At 41.7% G+C, this 22,520-nt stretch overlaps 1 protein-coding gene across 3 annotated transcripts in view; it reads right to left on the bottom strand.

The window, feature by feature from the left end:
• LOC126390217 (AP-2 complex subunit alpha-2) overlaps positions 1-2,857 on the bottom strand; it is a 24,865-nt gene extending 22,008 nt beyond the window's left edge. Inside the window, exons 1-2 of one of the 3 annotated variants that reach the window (XM_050044427.1) lie at positions 2,620-2,857; positions 873-941 (exon numbers count right to left, since the gene is read on the bottom strand). In XM_050044427.1, coding sequence (XP_049900384.1) covers positions 873-941; positions 2,620-2,686 — 136 coding nt within the window. In that variant the 5' untranslated portion in view covers positions 2,687-2,857. The remainder of the gene's footprint in view (positions 1-872; positions 942-2,619) is intronic. The other 2 variants (XM_050044437.1, XM_050044446.1) reach the window with 2 other exon arrangements.
• Between the last annotated feature and the right edge of the window lie 19,663 nt (positions 2,858-22,520).

Genomic DNA, 22,520 nt, shown 5'->3' with positions numbered 1-22,520 from the left:
GTAAAATAAATTAACTAAATTAATAAATTGAATCAATTTCAAAGTACCGGTATTTTCCAAATGCAGTATAGTACCATTTGAAATACTCTAGTACCGCGGTACTATTTTAGTACCGGTATACCGTGCAACACTAGTTGAGACTCATATGTAGCCATGACAGCAGATAATGTTTCCAATATGGAGGTTACTGCAAAGGAGCTACAAATTCTAAAATGTGAATGCTTAACACACATCTTCAACCCGGCAGCACTGAAAGGCTATACTGTCAGCACAGTTTCAAGGTGGACACCCAAGATTAGTGTCACCAATTCAGTATCTGACCAAATGTCTCCCCTTCTGTTCCTCAGTTATGACAATGAATAATGGCCAGAAAATATGATAACACAGTCAAGATGACCTTTGACCTTTAGAATACTGGCTAAAATAATATCATTTCATCATTTTCTCCTATTAGACACACATAATTAGTGCACGAATTCTTAAGTTAAGGCCAAAAACATTACAGTGACCTTGACCTTTGACCACCAAATTCTAATCAGTTCATTGTTGAGTCTAAGTAGACATTTGTGACAAATTTTAAGAAATTCCTGTTATGGAAATATGGTATTCAAAAGAATGGGATGGATGGACAGACAGACAGACAGCCAACCCGAAAAACATAATGCCTCTGACCACACCTGTCACTGGCGCTGATGCGGGAAAACTGTGAAGAACTGAAAAGTCGCAAAGCCGAGACACAGTCTCAAGATGAGTTAGCAAAGCGAATTAAACAGCAACAGGGAAACTTGTATCATGGAAGTCAAAGGGTTTTATTCTAGTAAAAAAAAACCTCCATGTCATACGCTTACATTTATTCAGAATTGTACACCTACCTTTAAATTTGGATCGAATATTGGCCAGTTCTTTATTTATCCTCTTAATCTCTGCCTCTTTACTTTTACCTGTAAATAGATCAAGACATTTTACATGTTATGTAGCAGTGTGATCACCCATGATGACTTTGAATTAATCATACTTCTGCCTTTTTTACACTGCCATGCCCCTTTTTGATGAGCTAAGAAGAATAAACCACACTTGGTGTGTTCACCATAATGACAGAATGTGACACTTTATATAATGTTATGGCTCTTGCATATATTTTTATGGCACTCCATGATACAGAAACATATTACCTATGTTATATTAGCTACAAAAAATAGTTGTGTCTAATAATGCGTCTTTTATCAATGATCCTACATGCACCATCCTCTCCAGCACAGATGCTGCATCTGCATTAAGTGATTGTAAACACCTCTAGTGACTATATTGTAGCCACTGCACTGGAATTGCCACTCCATGTGTGCATACTGACAGCTGTTGACAGTATACACTGAAACAGCAAAAATTCTGCTCCAAGCTGTGAAATTACCTGAAATGTCCTTGGAGCTGGGACTGGTGACTGACATAACAACAAGTAGATCAGTGTAATCATTGTTTTGTAAGTAGACATCGCCAAGAGATTACAATGCCTGCGCAATGTTGACATAAACATGGCATTCATATTAGCCAATGACATCAACATCTTCTGTAACCTAAAACCAAGGAAGAAATGAAAGCAAATTTAACCAGAAGTCATCTCTAGCTTTCGTCCTATTTTTTCAGGTGGTGATGATTATTCACATTGTCCTTAAACCATTTTGTCACAATTGGGCCTACTGGGTGAAGACATCATTCTCACAAGATGTTTAATCCTTTCTACATGTCTATATCGCATAATTATAGGATGTGAAAGTCAGCTCATGATGTCTGCACATTTCCCCCTCTAGTGAGTGCAATGTGCTTTTCATTTCCTATTATGAGAACACAACACGAGTCTGTTGAGTAATTCTAAAATGCTTGATAAACACTTTGGGAGAATGGAGATGTTAGCCAACTGTTTGGTAACAGTTGCACCCAATAAAAATGTACTTGAACGCACAGTGAATATGATTTGTGCGTGTGTGTGCGCGCGTGTGCGTGTGACTAACAGACAGCCACTTCCTCTTAAGGACTCAAGCTGAACACTAGAATTTATTAGGATGTCTAAGCTCTAGTTGTGTATTTTTTAAAGCCTACGTTAGTATAGACAACTTGGCAACATAAGTAAAATACACCACAGTTGTTCATACTGTTAGATGTGCACGTCCTTTTGACGCAAACGTTACCTGAAATATTCTTTACACAGTCTAAATTGGCAGTTGTATTGTTTTACAAACGTGTGAATGGTGTTAGAGAGAATTCGCTGAATTTCTGACAGAAAACCATTTGAAAACGCTAACGCACATAAACTTTAAACGCTTTAGACTAATAAAAATGGCAGTTTGGCATTATATCTCCAGTTAGCCGTGCGGTCCACGCCCTTCGACATGACGTTAGCAACTGGAAGCTAACGGCTAACGTTAATTAGCTTGTGTAGGCTAGCCAGCTGTGTGGTCGTCTAACCTCACTTTAAACGTAAAAGTTACCAGTGAGTAAAGGGTGAGGGACACACTTGTTGACATGTTCTGGAAACCACCCGTCAGATATCTGTTCAACGTTATACCAGCTAGCTTGTTATTAGCCTAACCAAAAACGGTCTGTGAATGTGATAAACAAACTTACAGTTCCTGATGTCAGAGATGAACACGGCCAGGCCACGCATCCCATCCCCTTTTGAGACTGCAGGCATTTTGTTCGCCCCTGTTAATGTGACGTTTTTTCGTCTGTGTTTAAAATAACCTAACTACACAAAATAACTTTGTTTAAAAGTTTGCTAACCAGCTAGCAAGTGCTGTATCGGACAGGGAGCCCCGATATATGACGGAGACAGGAACCAAACAAGCTGCGGCTGCGTTCAGTTACGTTACATCCTACACCCTAAAGCAGGGCGTCGTTCCATAGTTGTGGAGCATACACCATCACGAATGATGAAAAAATGTGCATAGTTAAGGTGCAATGAAAATAAAAGAGAACTGATTAGATATTTTAATGTTGATATTCTGATGTTACAAATGCTGTTTGCAAGGGCATTTCAAGGATTTGAGGACACTCATTCCCATAATTTGATGCTTTTTATGCACTCTGGCACCTTATTTCCCTTAAAAGCTGATGGTGGAAAATGCATGACCCTCCATAAATTAGTTAATAGATTTTTTATAACATACCCCATGATGTTTTTTTTTTCTTGATAAAGGGTTTTTGGGGGAGTTTTTTTCCTTATCTGCTGTGAGGGTCCAAGGGACAGAGGGATGTTGTGAAATCCTAAAGTTTTCAAAAAGCCCCAGTTTTTCACTCACCATGCATGCTGGTTATTTAATGCAAATTGTTTATTTCTGGCCAAAAATGAGACGTAGAATGTCAGGATTTTGATGAAATATCCCTTTTTTAAGATCAGATTTGGTTAGTGTTTTTTTTTTTTTTTTTTTTTTTAATAATTTTTTGTCACACATTATGTGACCAAGGACCCTCAAAACCTGGAAAATCCAACAGTAACTGCTGTTTTTACAGTTTCTGACTATGATAAATGGTGTAATTTTGGAGATAACATGCCAGGCAGCTTTGGAAAGCACATTTTCTTTATAAATCTGCAGCACGAAATTCTGAAGTACTTGAACTGGGGCATTTCCATTTTATTCCATGTTACACTTCTACTCCACTACATTTCAGAAAGAAGTATTGTACTTTTTACTCCACAACTATATTTGTCTGCTTTAGTTATTTTAAAGACTGATTAATAGTAAAAAATATAATTTACTAATTTTAGGCCTTTAGATCAAAAAGAATTAAATTACTAAAGCTCTGAGCTTCGTAAATTACTCAGGACCACTGAGCAAAAAATGAAAGTATCTGGTCTTTTACACACGTACAAAAAAAAGTTTCAAGCAACATTGATAACATCCCACACATTACAGACTTTTCAACAGAATGACGTATAAACCGCACTTACAAGGGTTGACCATGTTATTAGTTTACTCCTACTGTTATAACCCATGATGCAAATCTTATGAAGGATAGGAATATAGTTAATTTGATGATCAACTTTTTGCCAATGATCTTTTTCTTTTCTATTTTCTTTCTTTTTTTCAATTCAGTTCAAGGGGTCATTTAAATGGGCAAAAACAGACCATGAACCAGCCTCCACATTCCCCTGACTCAAATATAAAGTCTGAAACTGAACCCCTGGGGAATGGCAGCAAGGCACTGGAACCCCAATCAGCTTCTACTCATACACTGACAGAGCTCCAGACGGTTTCCAGGTAGATTTCAACTGGACTTCAAAACTCTGACACAAGCACCATTTCCTTTAATTTAAACAGGAAGAGGTATACATCTACACCAGCCATTGATCCAGCAACAATTTAGTTCTTTGCCATTACCAAAAAGGTGAAAGTTCTTTGATGAGCTTGGTCCCTAAGCTAAAAAAAAATCATAACAAATAAAGGACAGTTTAAAATACAGCTGTTAAGCCTAATTGCAAACTGGGTGCACAACTGATGGCGCTCTCTACTGCCTCCTCACAGCAGTAATGCCCCAACCCTACCTTTACCAACACCCATCCCTGTACTGGCTGAGTAACACAAAATAGAAATTCCTGATCAATTGTTATTTTTATTTCTTTCATTAATATTGTTATAATTTGGCCATTATGCTATTCTGAAACAACATCTAGTTCATCAAGTAAGTAATGGGGCGGCTATGGCTCAGGTAGTGGTGTGGGTCAACCACTGGTAGGAAGATTGGATGACTCCTCTAATCAGCATGCCAAAGCATCCTTGGCCAGGATACTGAACCACAAACTGCTGCCGAATGTTAAACCGAGTAGCAGGTGGGACCTTGTACGGTAGCCTCAGCCAACAGTGCATGTATGTGTGTGTACATTGGGGGAATGTGATAAGTAGTGTAAAGGCGCTTTGACTGGTTGGTAGACTAGAAAGGAGCTATGCAAGTGCAAGTCCATTTACCATAATAAAGGATGTAAATTATTTGTGTACATTTAATTTGAAAGTAGAAGTATTATGGGATGATTAGGATGTGCCTTTTCACTGTTTTCAAAAAGAGGACACTTTGTTTATATGTTACTGATTGTTTCAAGAAATGACAGCTACTTGATTTTTGACCAGTGGTAACCTAAAGAAAAAGATATTGTATATGCCAGATGATTTAAGTGCTTAATACACTGATTGTGAGAAGTGAGCGGTGTCTTGTTTCTATCACTTCAGACCAACAGTAAGTTTAGGCTCCATAGGCTCCCTGTATGCTGTTGTCCGTCTTCTTAAGTCATCTACAAGAAAAGATAGTGTCGCCATCTGGCTGGCGCTCATACGGACGTAGTTAAAGAAAGCTGCCCTGAGAAGGCGTAGTTCTTGCACTAGGTTGTGAAATGCTCCATGTTCCTTCCTTTTCTTGTTGATGGGATGTACCCACATGCAGTGTCTCCTTTGCTGCAGCTGCAGAAGTGGAAATACAGCTGTTCTACTGTGCAGAGTGTGCTAGTATCTTGCTTCTGTTACTGACAGGACATAAATTAGGACACACTATTTTGCTTCTAAAGGGCGCAGGACCAACAGAATAACAATATAATAATCCTTACTCCAGGTGAGATCTAAAAGTTTTTTTTTAAAAACAAACCAGGAGTGTTCAAACTGGTTTCATAACTTTCTTGAACTAATTTCCCAGTTACCAAATCCCTACCAAATGTATTATGGGCCACAGGGAACAGTCAATACTGCCCTCTACTGGAGACAGATAATAATAATAAACTTTATTTATATAGCACTTCATCCCCAATGTTACAGAGGCCAAATGACATGAGCACAGAGAAAGTAAAGACCATAAATATGTCCAAGCGCCTGCACTGAATCCAGTCCAAACTGTACCAAATTTTCTTGCATACACATTTAATCCAAATGTGGCCATGGTCCTACCAGAGTCTGACAGACTTACAAGTTGCAGTCAGCCCTGTCAAGTCTCCATTCTACCGCCACAGTAGGAACTGCTCTTTGACCTCTCCCAATCGGCCAGTTTCCCTACAGTGCAACCAAGCTTTACAAAGTCCACAATTACAGGGCAACCTGTGAACTGCCTACAGTGTGAAAGCCAGTATAATATATAAGGCAGCTGGGTTGATGACCCTCCTCTCTGCCACAAAGAATGGTGTGTTGATTTGTGTCTCCTTTTGCTTTCATATTTGTGTTTATGGACTTGAGCTACTGTGGAGTTTATATTGCTGATATGTCTCCATGTTGGCTGCCTTGGTGATGTTTTAATCTGCTTTTGATTCTGTAAGAATAATGCATTAACATGCTGCTCTATTAATAGATTCTGGTCTAAAATAGCACAGGATAGCCACTTAAAGTCCCACAGACGTACAGATAATTATTATTCTCATTATTAGATTGGCGGGGTATACAAAATCTTGTGGCCTATCCGAAAGTTGTCATATTCACAGACTTTGGATGTTTCAAGTGCTCTTTAACAGGCTAATGTGTTCTCCTGTAGAGAGAGGTCATCTTTTAATGATGACAATTGATATGTTGGGTCATTATAGTGTAACACAGTATGTAATTCATAAGGATCTCTGGGAGTTTGACAGTCCCTATGAGAAGTCAGTGGTGCTAAATTGTTTCCCACTGTGGTACTTCTGGCTGAATCAACACTTGCTTGACTCTACTACACACTAATAATTGTCTTTTTTATCCAAATATGTGGCTGGTGTGTGATAACTGACGTCTGTCACGTCATTGGGATTAGCCTCAAGTAAGTGTGGACACACAAATAATCATTGTAGTACTTAATATAACCATTGTGGTTGGTTTCAGGGGTCTCGTTTAGTGGAGACATAGATAAACTTAAGTGAATGTGGGATCCCAGAGTACATCAACCGGTCTCTGATTTCTCGGATGAACAGATGTTTGTGTTTGACACATTAGCAGATTACTGAGTTACGTGATACTTTACCACCAGTATTATTATTGGGAGGATTTTTTTTAAATGGTTCAATGATATCAAGGCAAAGCTGTACAACAGTTTGAGTGTGAGCAGAGATGGGATTCAGTTTTAAATGTTTTGATAAGATAAAGCAAAACCCATGACAGCAAAAGGGCAAAGTTTGAGACGTCCATTGATTTGCTCTGGAAAAACTATTACAAATTAGTGGAAGGATACTGCTGGTGTGAGCACATACTGAAATGACTAAAGGGCAATACAGTATAAAGCTGACATCACTTTTTAATAATTTTTTGTTGTTTTTAGCATTATCAGTATCATTGTTAAAATGCAATAGAATCATTGAGTCTCGGATAGTTTGTTAATAAGACTGGGTTTATTTTTTCAGACAGATCTGAGGATTTATCTGTCTGAGAATTTCTCATCACATTTTGATGATCATTTCAAGGACCCTTTTTTTTTTAAGTTTGATAACATTGTAAACACTGGAGTGACACAGGGAAAAAGGACAAAAAGACATTTTTTCCCTACAGACTGTACTAGATTTCAGGTTTCAGAAAATTCCTTTTTCTTCTTAACTCGACACAGAAGGTGGACAGGGCAGTTTGGATCAATACAGTTGATAGCCCAGTATGTTCGGTAATTTTGACACAAGCACCACAAGAAAATGTTTTCTTTCTCATACAAAGTCCCTGGTATTTATAGTAAATTATATTGATAATGGTATTAGATGAACAACAGCATAACAGTACTTATCACGGATTAGTTGCTTTATTTATTGATCTTGCATGCAGTGTTATGTTCCTTAGTTACGACAGGATCTTGATATTGATTATTTTGTGAAGAAAATGAGTACATAAGAACAACTTCCAAGAAAAATGTTACAATGAGCATTGTAAAATGGGCTATCTAATATGTAGGATACCTTTGTGATCTAATTAGTTTCATCTGTATGAAAATCAGAGGGTCATAAAATGATAACATTTAATATGTGTCACGTTAATATGGTTAATATGATTTTTTTTATGTTAATGCACATATATTAGGTAACTGTAGTAATGTGGTGTCTAATGTTTTGTTGTTCACTTGCACCAATAACACATTAGTCATTAAATTACAATAAAAATATTCATCAGATGTCCAGACATGAAAGACAGAACCCTGTCGAATCGTAGAACGCCTTAAATATGATGACGTCACACGAAGCGCAAGCCTTTGTGACATGACAGAACATTCTCTCCTCCTAGGTAAATAGACCCACCAGCTGAGTGTGCAGCAATATGTGTTAACCCACGACAGTTTTTGGATGGTAGCCATGATAGGATGTTGTAGGAGGCCTTAGGACACATCCTAAAAGAAATATTGAAATGTAAAAGAAAAATGTGTAGGGGAGACCAGGGACAGTTGTAACACTTTTAGCAATTTTCCCAATAAATCAGAAACTGTTTACACTGGAACAGCCAATTTGCTATATTAAAAACTTTAATGTGTCAACTACAGAAACAATGTATGAAAGTGCTTTTAAGAAATATATTCAGGTTGCAAAATTCATATAAAGACAGTGACTCCAATGTTACAACCCTCCCAGTGTACAGGGACAGTTGTAACACATGCCAGGAGCGGTTGTAACATGTCTACAAGGCTACATAATTAAGAAATAGGCTAAATAATTAATCAACAATATTCAAAAGGGTAAATATTACTTAGCATTTATGTAATTGGTATTGTTAATTATTAAAATTAAGATAATGGTTACCTCATTCATATTACATATTAAAAAATTCAGTCAAATTGTAAAGCAAGAAATGTCTTTATTTGATATAACATGCTTATGGCTACCAACATGGCTAATGAAGGCATTCACACTACCGGCTGCAAGGCGACAGGCTACAATTCATCAATTCGTCAATAGAAGCCGGCAACATGGAGCTATGCTTCTGATGCCTGAAACTTGTCGCTGCGTGTGTACAAATAAGCCAGCCTAAGCTAGTAATAAGCTAATAAGATGGCCTCAACTTTATTCTGTGCTTCAATGACACGGTGAAGCACCAACCAATCACATTTCACTATTCCCGTTTGGCTAGCTGTGGTGATGTTATTTAGTTAGCTGATGTTATGCTAGCTAACATTAGCTTTTGTGCATCAGGAAGTGTGAACACCCGATGACACAGGGACAGTTAACAAGGGGTTACAACTGTCCCTGTGTCACCAGCCATGTTTCTCCCTCATGCTATAGAGCTTGACAGCTAATTTGACACGTTAGCCATTTCTATTTTTAGCTTACAAAGCGAAAGCTTTGTAGCTTGACAAAATTATTTATAAGTGCCAGATTTAATTAAAGGCACTAATAAACCTCCTGTGAATTGAACTTCACTTTGCTTCTGTTGAACAATTAGAGTTCTGGGCAAGTAAACTGAGACCATGACTTAGTCAAACCCTTGGGGAAATAGCTTTTGCCAATGTTTCAACAACAAGTTTACAATATGCCCGGTAAAAGACACCTTATGGCATTTCGCTGGCTGTCATTGTCCCCCTTTCCTGGGGTTGTGCGGTGTAGGAGGCACAGGAAATGGAAGAGGCTTTCTCTGGGGTCGTGCGGTGTATGGGGCACAGAGAATGTTGGGAATTAGTATGGGGTCCTTGGGGGACCGGGGAGGCAGAGCTCCGTCTCGGCTGGCCTCGGTCCTTGCTGCCCTTGGGGTGGCTGGGAAGGCACCGCTCTGTGGTGGCTGGTCCTGGTCATTCCTGAGGGGGGACACCTGGGGTTTATACTGTTAGTATGGGGGTCCTTGGGGGACCGAGGAGGGAGAGCTCCGTCTCGGCTGGCCTCGGTCCTTCCTGCCCTTGGGGTGTGTAACGAAGAGCCCTTCGTTACTAGTGACTGATGGCTTTGGCCTTGTAAATATTGCACAACTTGACTGATGGCTTTGGCCTTGTAAATATTGCACAACTGGGTCTGTGTATGAATGTCACTTTTAAACAAACAACTTAATTAGGCACTTTAATAATGGCACATGGCAGTTTCATGGTGATAGTTGCACTTTATTAGCATGATTTGCACAGAGCAGTTTGCACATTGCATATTTGCACATGAGCTTTATTGAATATGTGATGCGGATGAACATTTCAAACCATGGTGAAACTGATGAGTAGTGATTGGTGACGTGTGTTGTCTTCTGCCAGGTGCGGTTGTGGATGATCTGCTTCACCTGAGGGGGGGAGGGAGTTAGAGTAGACAATACTGTGTGTGTACCTACAAGGTTCATAATTGATAGACAACAGTTAAAATTAAGTGCTGTTGAGTTTTGGTTCATCAGACACAACATAAATGTGCTTTAATATTGCAATGTGAAAGTGTTCATTAGTGTGTTAAAGTTGCGGCCTGTGTTTGAGTTGTTTGTGTAGATTCTTACCTGTCCTTCCTGTGTCTCCTCCAGGGTGTTCGGCCAAAATAGTCCCCGGTGGTACGAACACCAACTTAAAGGTTCCGGGAGAGACTAAGTGATGGGATAGGAAGAGGGGAGTTTGGTAGTTGGTGTATATATGTATATTTATTGTAGTGGGTTTGTGTTTATTCTGGGGGGGTAAATAGCAGTACAGCAGTCATGGTAAATATTATGGTAATTGTATGCTGGTTATATTGTCCGTGGTGATTAGCCATGAGATAATATATTTTGTTTAAAAAACCTGTTAATGGGAGCATCCAGTCAAGTGCACCAGTGATAGGGTATCAAAGGCGCCAGTTTCCATCTGTCCTTGTTGCTGGTCAGGTCTCCCATCTGTAAATGCTGCCATGCCTGTACCGCTGTATGTGGGTTTTTTTTCTGGTTTGGTGAATAAACACCCATGATATGGTGCACCGTACAATTGCCTTTTGACTGCTGTCTTACTGCATCATCCAGCCGCTATGGTCATTCTAACAGGGTGGCTGGGAAGGCACCGCTCTGTGGTGGCTGGTCCTGGTCATTCCTGAGGGGGGACACCTGGGGCTTATACCGTTAGTATGGGGGTCCTTGGGGGACCGAGGAGGCAGAGCTTCGTCTTGGCTGGCTTTGGTCTGTCCTGCTCTTGGGGTGGCCATTCTCTCTCCAGGGCGCCCTGAAGATTTGAATGCTCGGGTAGGTAGGGGTGCTAGTAACCCCTCCGAGCAGGGCTCATGGTGCGCAAAGGACCTGAGTCCGAAGAGCAGCGTGGACGCAAAGACATCACGGACCACTGCTGACATTATCTTGACAGTACAGTTGGGGTGGACGACTAGAGTCGCCCAAGGTGGGATCAATAAACTGTAATTGAACTAACACATAGTGAACTTGAGCTTACTGTATCTGAACTGGTAGTGAACTGTGGAGGAGGGGTCTTTTTGTATGCTGCTGTGTTCAAATAAACCTCCTGTGAATTGAACTTCACTTTGCTTCTGTTGAACAATTGGAGTTCTGGGCAAGTAAACTGAGACCATGACTTAGCCAAACCCTTGGGGAAATAGCTTTTGCCAATGTTTCAACAACAAGTTTACAATATGCCCGGTAAAAGACACCTTATGGCATTTCGCTGGCTGTCATTGTCCCCCGTTCCTGGGGTCGTGCGGTGTCGGGGGCACAGGAAATGGAACAGGCTTTCTCTGGGGTCATGCGGTGTATGGGGCACAGAGAATGTTGGGAATTAGTATGGGGTCCTTGGGGGACCGGGGAGGCAGAGTTCCGTCTCGGCTGGCCTCGGTCCTTCCTGCCCTTGGGGTGGCTGGGAAGGCACCGTTCTGTGGTGGCTGGTCCTGGTCATTCCTGAGGGGGGACACCTGGGGCTTATACTGTTAGTATGGGGGTCCTTGGGGGACCGAGGAGGGAGAGCTTCGTCTCGGCTGGCTTCGGTCCGTCCTGCTCTTGGGGTGGCCATTCTCTCTCCAGGGCGCCCTGAAGATTTGAATGCTCGGGTTCATAGGGGTGCTAGTAACCCCTCCGAGCAGGGCTCATGGTGCGTAAAGGACCTGAGTCCGAAGAGCAGCGTGGATGCAAAGACATCACGGACCACTGCTGACATTACCTGGAGTTGAGCCTACTGTAGCTCCACACGTAGCTGGAACATACATTTTTCTTTCCAGGGGCGTCCTGAAGATTTGAATGCTCGGGTACAAAGGGGTGCTAGTAACCCTTCCGAGCAGGGCTCATGGTGCACAAAGGACCTGAGTCCAAAGAGCGGCGTGGGCGCAAAGTCATCATGGACCATGGCAGACATCACAGGTTCTTATGCCTACTGTATCTCCACATGTAGCTGGAACATACAATTTTCTTTCCAAGGGCACCCTGAAGATTTGAATGCTTGGGTATATAGGGGTGCTAGTAACCCCTCCGAGCAGGGCTCATGGTGCACAAAGGACCTGCGTCCGAAGAGCAGCGTGGGCGCGAAGACATCATGGACCACTGCTAACATCATATTGACAGTACAGTTGGGGTGGATGACTAGAGCCACCCAAGGGGGGCTCAATAAACTGTAATTGAACTAATGCATAGTGAACTTGAGCCTACAGTATCTGAACTGGTAGTGAACTGTGGGGGAGGGTTCTTGTTGTATGCTGCTGTGTGCAAATAAACCTCCTGTGAATTGAACTTCACTTTGCTTCTGTTGAACAATTAGAGTTCTGGGCAAGTAAACTGAGACCATGACTTAGTCAAACCCTTGGGGAAATAGCTTTTGCCAATGTTTCAACAACAAGTTTACAATATGCCCGGTAAAAGACACCTTATGGCATTTCGCTGGCTGTCATTGTCCCCCTTTCCTGGGGTTGTGTGGTGTAGGGGGCACAGGAAATGGAACAAGCTTTCTCTGGGGTTGTGCGGTGTATGGGGCACAGAGAATGTTGGGAATTAGTATGGGGTCCTTGGGGGACCGGGGAGGCAGAGTTCCGTCTCGGCTGGCCTCGGTCCTTCTTGCCTTTGGTGTGGCTGGGAAGGCACCGCTCTGTGGTGGCTGGTCCTGGTCATTCCTGAGGGGGGACACCTGGGGCTTATACTGTTAGTATGGGGGTCCTTGGGGGACCGAGGAGGGAGAGCTTCGTCTTGGCTGGCTTTGGTCCGTCCTGCTCTTGGGGTGGCCATTCTCTCTCCAGGGTGCCCTGAAGATTTGAATGCTCGGGTTCATAAAGGGTGCTAGTAACCCCTCCGAGCAGGGCTCACGGTGCGCAATGGACCTGAGTCCGAAAAGCAGCGTGGGCGCGAAGACATCACGGACCACTGCTAACATTATATTGACAGTACAGTTAGGTTGGACGACTAGAGTCGCCCAAGGGGGACCAGTGAACTGTAATTGAACTAATGCATAGTGAACTTGAGCCTACAGTCTCTGAACTGGTAGTGAACTGTGGGGGAGGGGTCTTATTGTATGCTGCTGTGTGTAAATAAACCTCCTGTGAATTGAACTTCACTTTGCTTCTGTTGAACAATTAGAGTTCTGGGCAAGTAAACTGAGACCATGACTTAGTCAAACCCTTGGGGAAATAGCTTTTGCCAATGTTTCAACAACAAGTTTACAATATGCCCGGTAAAAGACACCTTATGGCATTTCGCTGGCTGTCATTGTCCCCCTGTCCTGGGGCTAGCGGTGTAGGGGGCACAGGAAATGGAACAGGCTTTCTCTGGGGTCGTGCGGTGTATGGGGCACAGAGAATGTTGGGAATTAGTATGGGGTCCTTGGGGGACCGGGGAGGCAGAGCTCTGTGGTGGCTGGTCCTGGTCATTCCTGAGGGGGGACACCTGGGGCTTATACTGTTAGTATGGGGGTCCTTGGGGGACCGAGGAGGCAGAGCTTCGTCTCGGCTGGCTTCGGTCTGGCCATTCTCTCTCCAGGGCGCCCTGAAGATTTGAATGCTCGGGTACATAGGGGTGCTAGTAACCCCTCCGAGCAGGGTTCATGGTGCGCAAAAGACCTGAGTCCAAAGAGCGGCGTGGACGCATTTTCCCCACAAATATAACATGTTAACATTATTAGCACAAGCCTTTGGCATTTTACATTGTATAAATTAGCCTTGCACCTGACGATCTTTCCCTCTTCTCATATATAGCCAGGGACAAAAGCAACATTTAACAAAGGTAACAGCACACAATTTGGCTCCATTACAACTCACAAGATTCACCTACAAAACAACCTTCATTCTAAACATGTTTTCCAAACAAATGCAACATGCTAACTTTATTAGCGCCAGCCTATGGCACTTTACATTATATAAATTAGCCTAGCAACTAGCGATCTTTCCCTCTTCTCATATAAAGCCAGGGACAGCAGCAACATCTAACAAAGGTAACAACGGCACACAATTTGGCCTCATTACAACTTACAAGGTTCACCGACAAAACAACTGTCATACTAAATATGTTTTCCAAACAAAAACAAAATGCTAACGTTATTAGCATAAACCTATGGCATTTCACATTGTATAAATTAGCCTAGCGGCTGGCAATCTTTCCCTCTTCTCATATAAAGCCAGGGACAACACATCTAACAAAGGTAACAACGGCACACAATTTGGCCCCGTTACAACTTACAAGGTTCACCGACAAAACAATTGTCATAGTAAACATGTTTTCCAAACATATACAAAATGCTAATGTTATTAGCACAAGCCTATGGCATTTTACATTGTATAAATTAGCCTAGCGGCTGGCGATCTTTCCCTCTTCTCATATAAAGCCAGGGACAAAAGCAACATTTAACAAAGGTAACAGCACATAATTTGGCTCCATTACAACTCACAAGATTCACTGACAAAACAACTGTCATACTAAACATGTTTTCCAAACAAATGCAACATGCTAACGTTATTAGCGCCAGCCTATGGCATTTTATATTGTATAAATTAGCCTACCGACGAGTGGATATTTATTGGATATGAAGCCAGGATAAATCACACACAAGACTTAAAATGCTATTTTAGTGGCGGCTTTACTGTCGCAATTCGCAATTTATTGTTTCTTATCTGTGAAAGTAAATACAAGCTTTGTTTCCACTGAGGGAAATGGTTTCAGCTTACAGAAAGACTATTCATCAACTCTGTACAGCAAACATCCTAGTGTTCTGTGTAGTAAATAAAGAAAATAGTGTAACATATTTTAGTTATTGTTCTCAATTTCACTATTATAATCTGAGCAATGTTTGTTCTGGTTATTCTGCATATTTATTGACTGTTACACAAAGCACTGAGATGTTTATTAAGCAGAGCTGAGCTCTAACTACTGGGTAAGAGTTTATGATATGGCTGTTCATTGTGAGAATTTATTGTGTTGCTTATTCTGCTAAGACTTCTTGTTTACAACATAGAGTGGATTATTGATTCATTATAATTTTAATGTTGACACTGACAGTGGAAAATGAAAAGGTCATAGGCATCTTCCTTACAAGGTGAAAGATTTAATGCGGCCAACAAAAGCAAGATGAAGACGTAACAGTGTGTAACAGTGCAATCTAAAGAAAGAAGCTGTTTGTACCTAACAGTCAAAATATTGAAGCGAGACGTCAGTGGCAGCCCTCATTTTTGTTACTTTTGGGTGCCCCCCCCAGATTCACTGTTGTTACCCCCTGTGCCCCCCACCAGAAAATACTGTGGACCTGCCCCTGATCCTTACTATCTGCATTGATAAACTGAATCTTTAAATCTAGTTAGATTTCTTTCAAGGCTCAAATTCACATTTAAAACACACATCACATTTAAAACACACAAGGGGACTGAAAAAACGGTATATGACTGTGCATGTGTCTATTTAATGTTTAGAATAGTTACTGCAGTGGGGATGAAAGATTTTTATACGTGTTAAGCAGTAACAAAAGCTACTCGCTTGAACGCTCGATTAACTAACAATCATAGGCTCAGCATTCTGCAGTGCTGTGCAGTACAATATCAGCATATCAAAATAGAAGATTTAGACTGTCTGCACTTTTCTGAATGAAGCATGATCTAAAGTTGACCTGTTATTTTTCTTTGATGCAGTGAATGTGCATGTGATGAGATTCTATCTCTTTACTGTCTGACAGGACCTCTGTTTGTACATGGGTTACACCTCCTCTGTGTACTGCACAGCTTCTGTACTGACATTAGCTGCTATTGCATTGGACCGCTACCACTCCATCATGGACTGCCTGCACTACAGTGCCCGCTGCACCCTGTGGAGGACCTGTGCCGTGGTTCTGTGGATCTGGCTGCAGGCTCTGGTCACCAGTTGTCCTCCCCTGCTGGGCTGGAGCTCGGTCATCTATGTGGATCCCATGTACAGCTGTGCAGTCAACTGGGCCAGCAGTCCAAGTTACACGGCTTTCGTGGCTGCCCTCAGCTACCTCATACCGGCAGCGGTCATCCTCTTCTGCTACGTGACCATCGTCAATGTGGCCCGCAGCCACGCCAGGAGAATTCACACATTGGAGGATTCTGTGCAGCGCAGCAAGAACCCAAGCTCTGACTTTGCTCCTGGTGATTCATCACTCCAGCACTGTGGGAACCTCCACAGCCCCTCGAGACTGATTTATCATGTAAGTGGACAATTTGTGAGTGAGGTCAGTAGAGAAGAGGGGAATTACATCAGCAATGCTCTCCCTGATTCTTCTAGTGAGCATAATAACTCTACATCCAGACGTTTGTTCTCCTTTCTGGCTCAGAGCACTTCCCACCCACAGCTGCAGAACTCCCAGCAGCACCATAACCACCATGGAGTGGTGCGTCTCTTCCTGGTCATCTCTGCCTTCTTCCTCTGCTGGACACCTTACATAGGCTTGGCCCTGGTTCAGGCCACAGAAACCGCAATCTCAGGCCAATCCAGCCTCGTCCCACCCTCTGCTGTTACCTTTTCATACTGGCTGGTGTTGCTGAACTCTGACATCAATCCACTACTCTGCTTAGCAAATGTTTCCAGGGTGCTCTCCAGGGACTGAGGCAAAAACTAAGAGCAGGTCTGGGGAATGTGGTGGGCAGGGGAGAGGAGGTCAGGGCGGAGGGAGATGACGGCAGGAGCAGCGACCCCTGCACTCTGACCACCACACATCCTGGTCCGCCTACCAGCTCTGAGAGTTCAACCTGTGATGACTCCAAGTATTCCTCCTCCATTTTTACTGTTAGCACTGACTTTAAACATCACTGTGAGGAGTNTGGTGGGCAGGGGAGAGGAGGTCAGGGCGGAGGGAGATGACGGCAGGAGCAGCGACCCCTGCACTCTGACCACCACACATCCTGGTCCGCCTACCAGCTCTGAGAGTTCAACCTGTGATGACTCCAAGTATTCCTCCTCCATTTTTACTGTTAGCACTGACTTTAAACATCACTGTGAGGAGTAGCCGTGTAAAGTGTGTCACCATGAAAATACCCCCGCATCCTGCTGTGTGTGGCAGGATGCTGATGGTAAGACGAGGGTGGACTGCCTGCAGGTTCCCTCTCGACCACAAAAGGGAAGCAGTTTACCTTTCTCTGCTCTGACCCAGGAGCGTCAGGCCACTTTCTTCTACGGACCAATAACAGTCAGAGTGGAGCATGATGTTTTTTAGGTTGATATCTGCAGATGATGTTGCACATAAATTCTCATTGTATTGACAGTTATTTTCATTAATCTCTTGATGATTTTTTTTAATTCAGTGTATTCACGATGTGGGCAATAAAAAGTCAGAAAATAATACTGCTTGTTTTGTCTGAGCAGCGGTCCAAAATCCAAATATATTTACTTCAGTATGACACAAGACCAGTTAATATTGACATTTGAGAAGCTAAAATCTGTCTTTTTTTGTCATTGTTGCTTGTAGATGGGTAGAAAAAGATTTCCGCACGCTTACATGTATGCAGTGTTTCACTTTATTGTTGAACTTTAGATCTATTCAACCTTCATCATAGCATACATGAGGCAACAATGAACAGGCTGGTAAAAGTAACCACTATCAGTCTAATCACTGGCTGTATGCAATACACCAGTGTGCCACCCTGGTGGTAGAAGCTCCACCCTTTGGGAGTTGTAGTTTTTTAATACTGGATGGCAAACTGAAAGGCATACAAATGGAAGCCATATTTGTCTTGTCATACAGTACCACAATATAAAACAAGGGTAGAACACAGTGAAAACAGAAAAACATTTAAAATCACAGAGCACCTTATAACATTATCAAATTACAATTACATCACATAGTAAATGGTTCTCTGACAGGATTCAGGCTCAAGCCTTCATTAATCAGAGATTATGTTAATGTACAATACTATTGGAAACACAAATAGAACATAGAAATATGAAAGGGTGTCAGATAAGAACCATCATAAATCATAGAACCCAAATTCTTTTTAAAAAAATGTGTTATTTCACTATAGGACTTGAATGCAGTTTTTTTTAGCACAAAATGGGCCGTGTTGTGTATGACATGCTGATGTCTCAGGAAATAGCACAGGATGAAGTCATATACCCACACTTACCAAGAGCCATGCTATTGTGAGTTCAGCTGTATATACACAGTATATATGCAGAGATTGCCAGTAGGCTATGTAACAAAAAAGTGCAGCATTGATGGCCTATATCACCAAGAAGTTAAAAAATATATAAGTAAGTCTATATTTTTATTAGCATGTTTATGCTGGGCTGTTTGTTGGACAGATAAAACAGACAGTTGGTAAACCAAAGAAAGTAGCTTTAGATTTACCTATTCAGACTTGGTAACAGTCAAACGTCAGTCCTATTTGATTCATTTACAATAAAATAGTAGCCTAGTTATGTAGGCAAAACATTGCCAATATTGGTTACATTTTGCCTACATCAGTACATTTTTGTCAAGTCTTAACGGTAAAATACCAACCTGATCTGGGCTTTAAGAAAGTGTCAAAATCTCTCGTCTACCGTGAAAGAGTCCGTTTGTCAGTGACAGCAGGTCTTAAGATGAGGTCCAGAAGCAAAAGGTCTCAGTTTGTAGTCTGTTTTCCAGAAACATCGTCGAGTGAAAGTTGAGTTGCTGCTTTTCTCTCCGACAGAAAGTTTGTTTTGGTTCAAATGATTAAATGTGTGAAAAGATGCACCTAGAGACCACATAGCAACCATGGAACCATCAGGTCCGTAACAACATGTCTGACCTCAGAGTTGTCATTACGTCATCATCAGCCAGTCCTCCACTAGAGATAATGCCATCTATTAGTTTGTGACAATTTATTAAACCGGCAATTTATTTGTTAAACACGCTACGGATTTTTTTTTTAAATGTGTGTGTTTTTTTTCTGCTGTATTGAGGTGGACAGTTTTTCTCCATCAGCAGCCTTATTGAGAATCGGTTTACTCAGCCAGCTTTTGGTTCTTCTTGATGAGGATATCATCATGTGAATTAATTAAGGTGTAGGCTATTCATTAAACGCTTTCAAGTCAACTCGAGGCTGTCATCGTCTGAATCTCAAATCACACTGGTTGTGTGTTGTATAGACTCTGTCTCTAAAAAAATGGTATAAATGCAACTGAGTGAAAACAGCAATGTTGCAAAAATCATTATAGAAAATAAAAATATTTTTTGGGTTTCGCTGGGCGCTCCCTCCCTCTTTCAGCACTGTTCAATAAAGGCGCACTGCGCTTTTACGCACGACTATTAACACTGGAGGAGATCAGAGAGCCATGAAGACCGTCAGCGTGTGAGCGTTTTGCTGCCACCACCGCAAGAATTTGATCCTGGTGCTTGGTCTGTTGTTGTCTGTCTGGGGAGAAGCGGGTCGGTGCCTGGAGGAGGAAGGTGGCTTCACTTTTGATGGGGACCTCCGCGACTTTGTCGTGGCCACCAACACGGTTGACATCGCTACCGAGGAGAGGCTGTACCAGCTGATCCACCACCTGACTCTGGTCCAGAGTCTGACCCAGAGAGAGTTTTACCGGGTTTCTGAGATGGATGAGTGAAACGCAACTTTCAGCGTCAACATATTTCTGCCGTTTGTTGCGAATGAAACTCTGAGCAGCTGCGCTGTGATGCAGGACCGTAATCACCTATTTAACACTGGGGGGACCATTGTAAATCAGCAGTTATCCCCCAGGTGAAAGTTTTTAAAAACTTTGCAGCTAAACTGACCATTCTACAGCAATGGGAAAGAAAAATCTTCCATCAGGAGTTTTCAGAGTTTACATGGCTGAGTGCCATTTTAAGGAGTCAGCATATGATTGAGGGATGCACAGGACAAGTCAACTGTGACTTTTTATTTTTATATTTTTATTATTTTGTCATTTTTAGGAATGACACACTGAACTATACTTTGTTATGAATATGACTTTTTAAAATTACATGCCAACACTTTACAATAATGATCACAATTGACAGTGCTAGGCTATATCCTACAAAACACTTATTACATTCTATCTTCCACTTTTTATTACATTTGAAAGTAATGAAATAGATAGCATAATAGTGTACACTTCACCTCAAACTGGAAACAATTGAATTAACTGTTCAATGGATATTAAATTGTTTTATCTAAATCTACACTCTTGGAAGTTTATTATTGTCTTTGGTATTTATATGAAAGTATTAAGTGTGTTGTTACAGTCGCCCCTGCACGTGGAGGCAGATGTAACATTTGACTTCTACTGTTTCAATGGGGACTCAAACATGGCTTGTAAAAAGTCAAGTTTGAAAAAACACTCATTAAGACTGAACAGCAATGGTCTTAAGAGGGAGAGGAGAAGTTTAAGGACTGATTTGACACTGCAGATTGGCAGATGTTGACAGGTGACACATGCTCTGATTCACATGAACTGATAGATACAATGGCAAACTATATTAAGTTCTGTGACACTGTCATCACCACAAAGACAATTAAGGTGTTCAGTAATGACAAACCATGGCTCTTAAAAGACCTTAAAGCATGTTTAAATGAGAAAAGAGCTGCATTTTTCTAAATGTGACACTGTTTTAGTAAAGGAGAAAGTGAAGGAATTTAGACGTTAAGTTTGTACAGCAAAATTGATTTGAAGAATGAGGTTGAGCAAAGGTTTTGTACCGTGAATGCGAAGCAAGCATGGGAGGGGCTTAATAGGACGATGGACAGGGAAGGGAAAAAGCAAAGTGTGAATACTGCAGATTGTGGTCAGTTTGTTAATGATCTGAAAATCGGTTATGGAAGGTTTGATGTAAGAGACCCAAAGACAGGCTGCAGTAATATCTGCAATAGGTAGCTATGACATGTGCCTCTTCAAAATCAGGCCCAACAAAGCCCCGGGACCTGATGGTCTGAGAGGAAGGGTGCTTAAAGTGTGCTTAAACATCAGTTTAACAGAAACCATGATCTAACCAAGTTCTTTTGCTGCGTAAGCCTGACCATGTAAGTAAAGAAAGGCAAACTGTACATTTCCTGTAAACACGGACACAGAGGTTTATTTCAAAAAGACACTATGTATGTGACGAGAGAAAACTGACACGGTGACCCTGACTTTAATTTGCATTCCCTGGGATAGTGAAGGCATAACCCACGCTAATCTGCCTAACTCTGCCTCTGATTGGGTTACCCTGACATTCTTACACTAACCTAAATCAGTCTCACTCCTCTTGCCTAAACCTAACCAACCCAACCAATGCAAGCAAGTTTTGGGGTTCGTTCCCATACTCAACACTTCCCCTCAAAATTGGCCCTAGCCCTTGTTTTTGCGCGTTCCCGCTAAGGGCTAGGGTGTCCCAAACATTAGGGAAGTGCTTTTCAGCCCTTAAAATCCCCACTTGAATTGAGGGGCCATGCAATGCACACTCACGAACCCATCTCAACTGAGGGGAAGATTGAATTTCCCAGGATGCATTGTGAAACTACCCAGCCAGGCGAGTTTTCCAGGAAGATGGCAGCCTCCATGAGAAAGCCATCACACAATTGTAAGTACTATTTTTTGCAAATAAGCATTCAAAAATTCCAAAATACGTCGGAATGTGTTATGTTTCTGCATAATGCATTGTTATCTGCAAGCATTGAGTTAGAACATGAATGCTTGAAAATAGCTAACTCACGATGTAGCCAACATGAATATCTACAGAGTTCTCCGTGAAGCCATTAAAGCTGCACACATTTAGGTAATTTTATCGATATGCATGATGAGCGTGCCTGCATCTACATATGTTTTCATGAGGCTTATTCTGATATCTATCAAATTCGTGTCATGACATGAAGTTTGTGATTGTGAATGTGAACATAGAACCCACGACAGCTATCCCAATTGAAGCCTTCTGCGTTATATGTCGACATTCAAAGTTCTTAAGACCGCAGCTTTCTCTTGCAAGTCATGCAATCAATTGGCAACTGTACAAAACCGATATACATGTGTGCCTGTAAATGCACGCAATCGTGGTGGTTACTTGTCACAACTTTATCAATAATGATGATAATCATGATGATGATGATGATGATCAAGTTGTCATAAGTAGTGTCTCATATGAAATAGGTGTTGGCTTACTGAATACCAAACTTGAGACCTATTAATGATAGATGAATAAATCAGAAGGCACTGATTTCAGGAAGGTATCTGCACTCTCCGCAGGTTGTCCGGTAAGAACAGGAATGATGTTGATGGGTTAATGAATCCAATTCACACACACTCTCATTGAGATGCCACTCATTTATTTGTGAATAAACT

The sequence above is a fragment of the Epinephelus moara genome, chromosome 1 (assembly GCF_006386435.1).
Source record: "Epinephelus moara isolate mb chromosome 1, YSFRI_EMoa_1.0, whole genome shotgun sequence".
NCBI classification, from domain to species: domain Eukaryota; kingdom Metazoa; phylum Chordata; class Actinopteri; order Perciformes; family Serranidae; genus Epinephelus; species Epinephelus moara.
The sequence above is the reverse complement of the archived record's forward strand: the minus strand, read 5'-3'. Positions and strand labels throughout refer to the sequence as shown.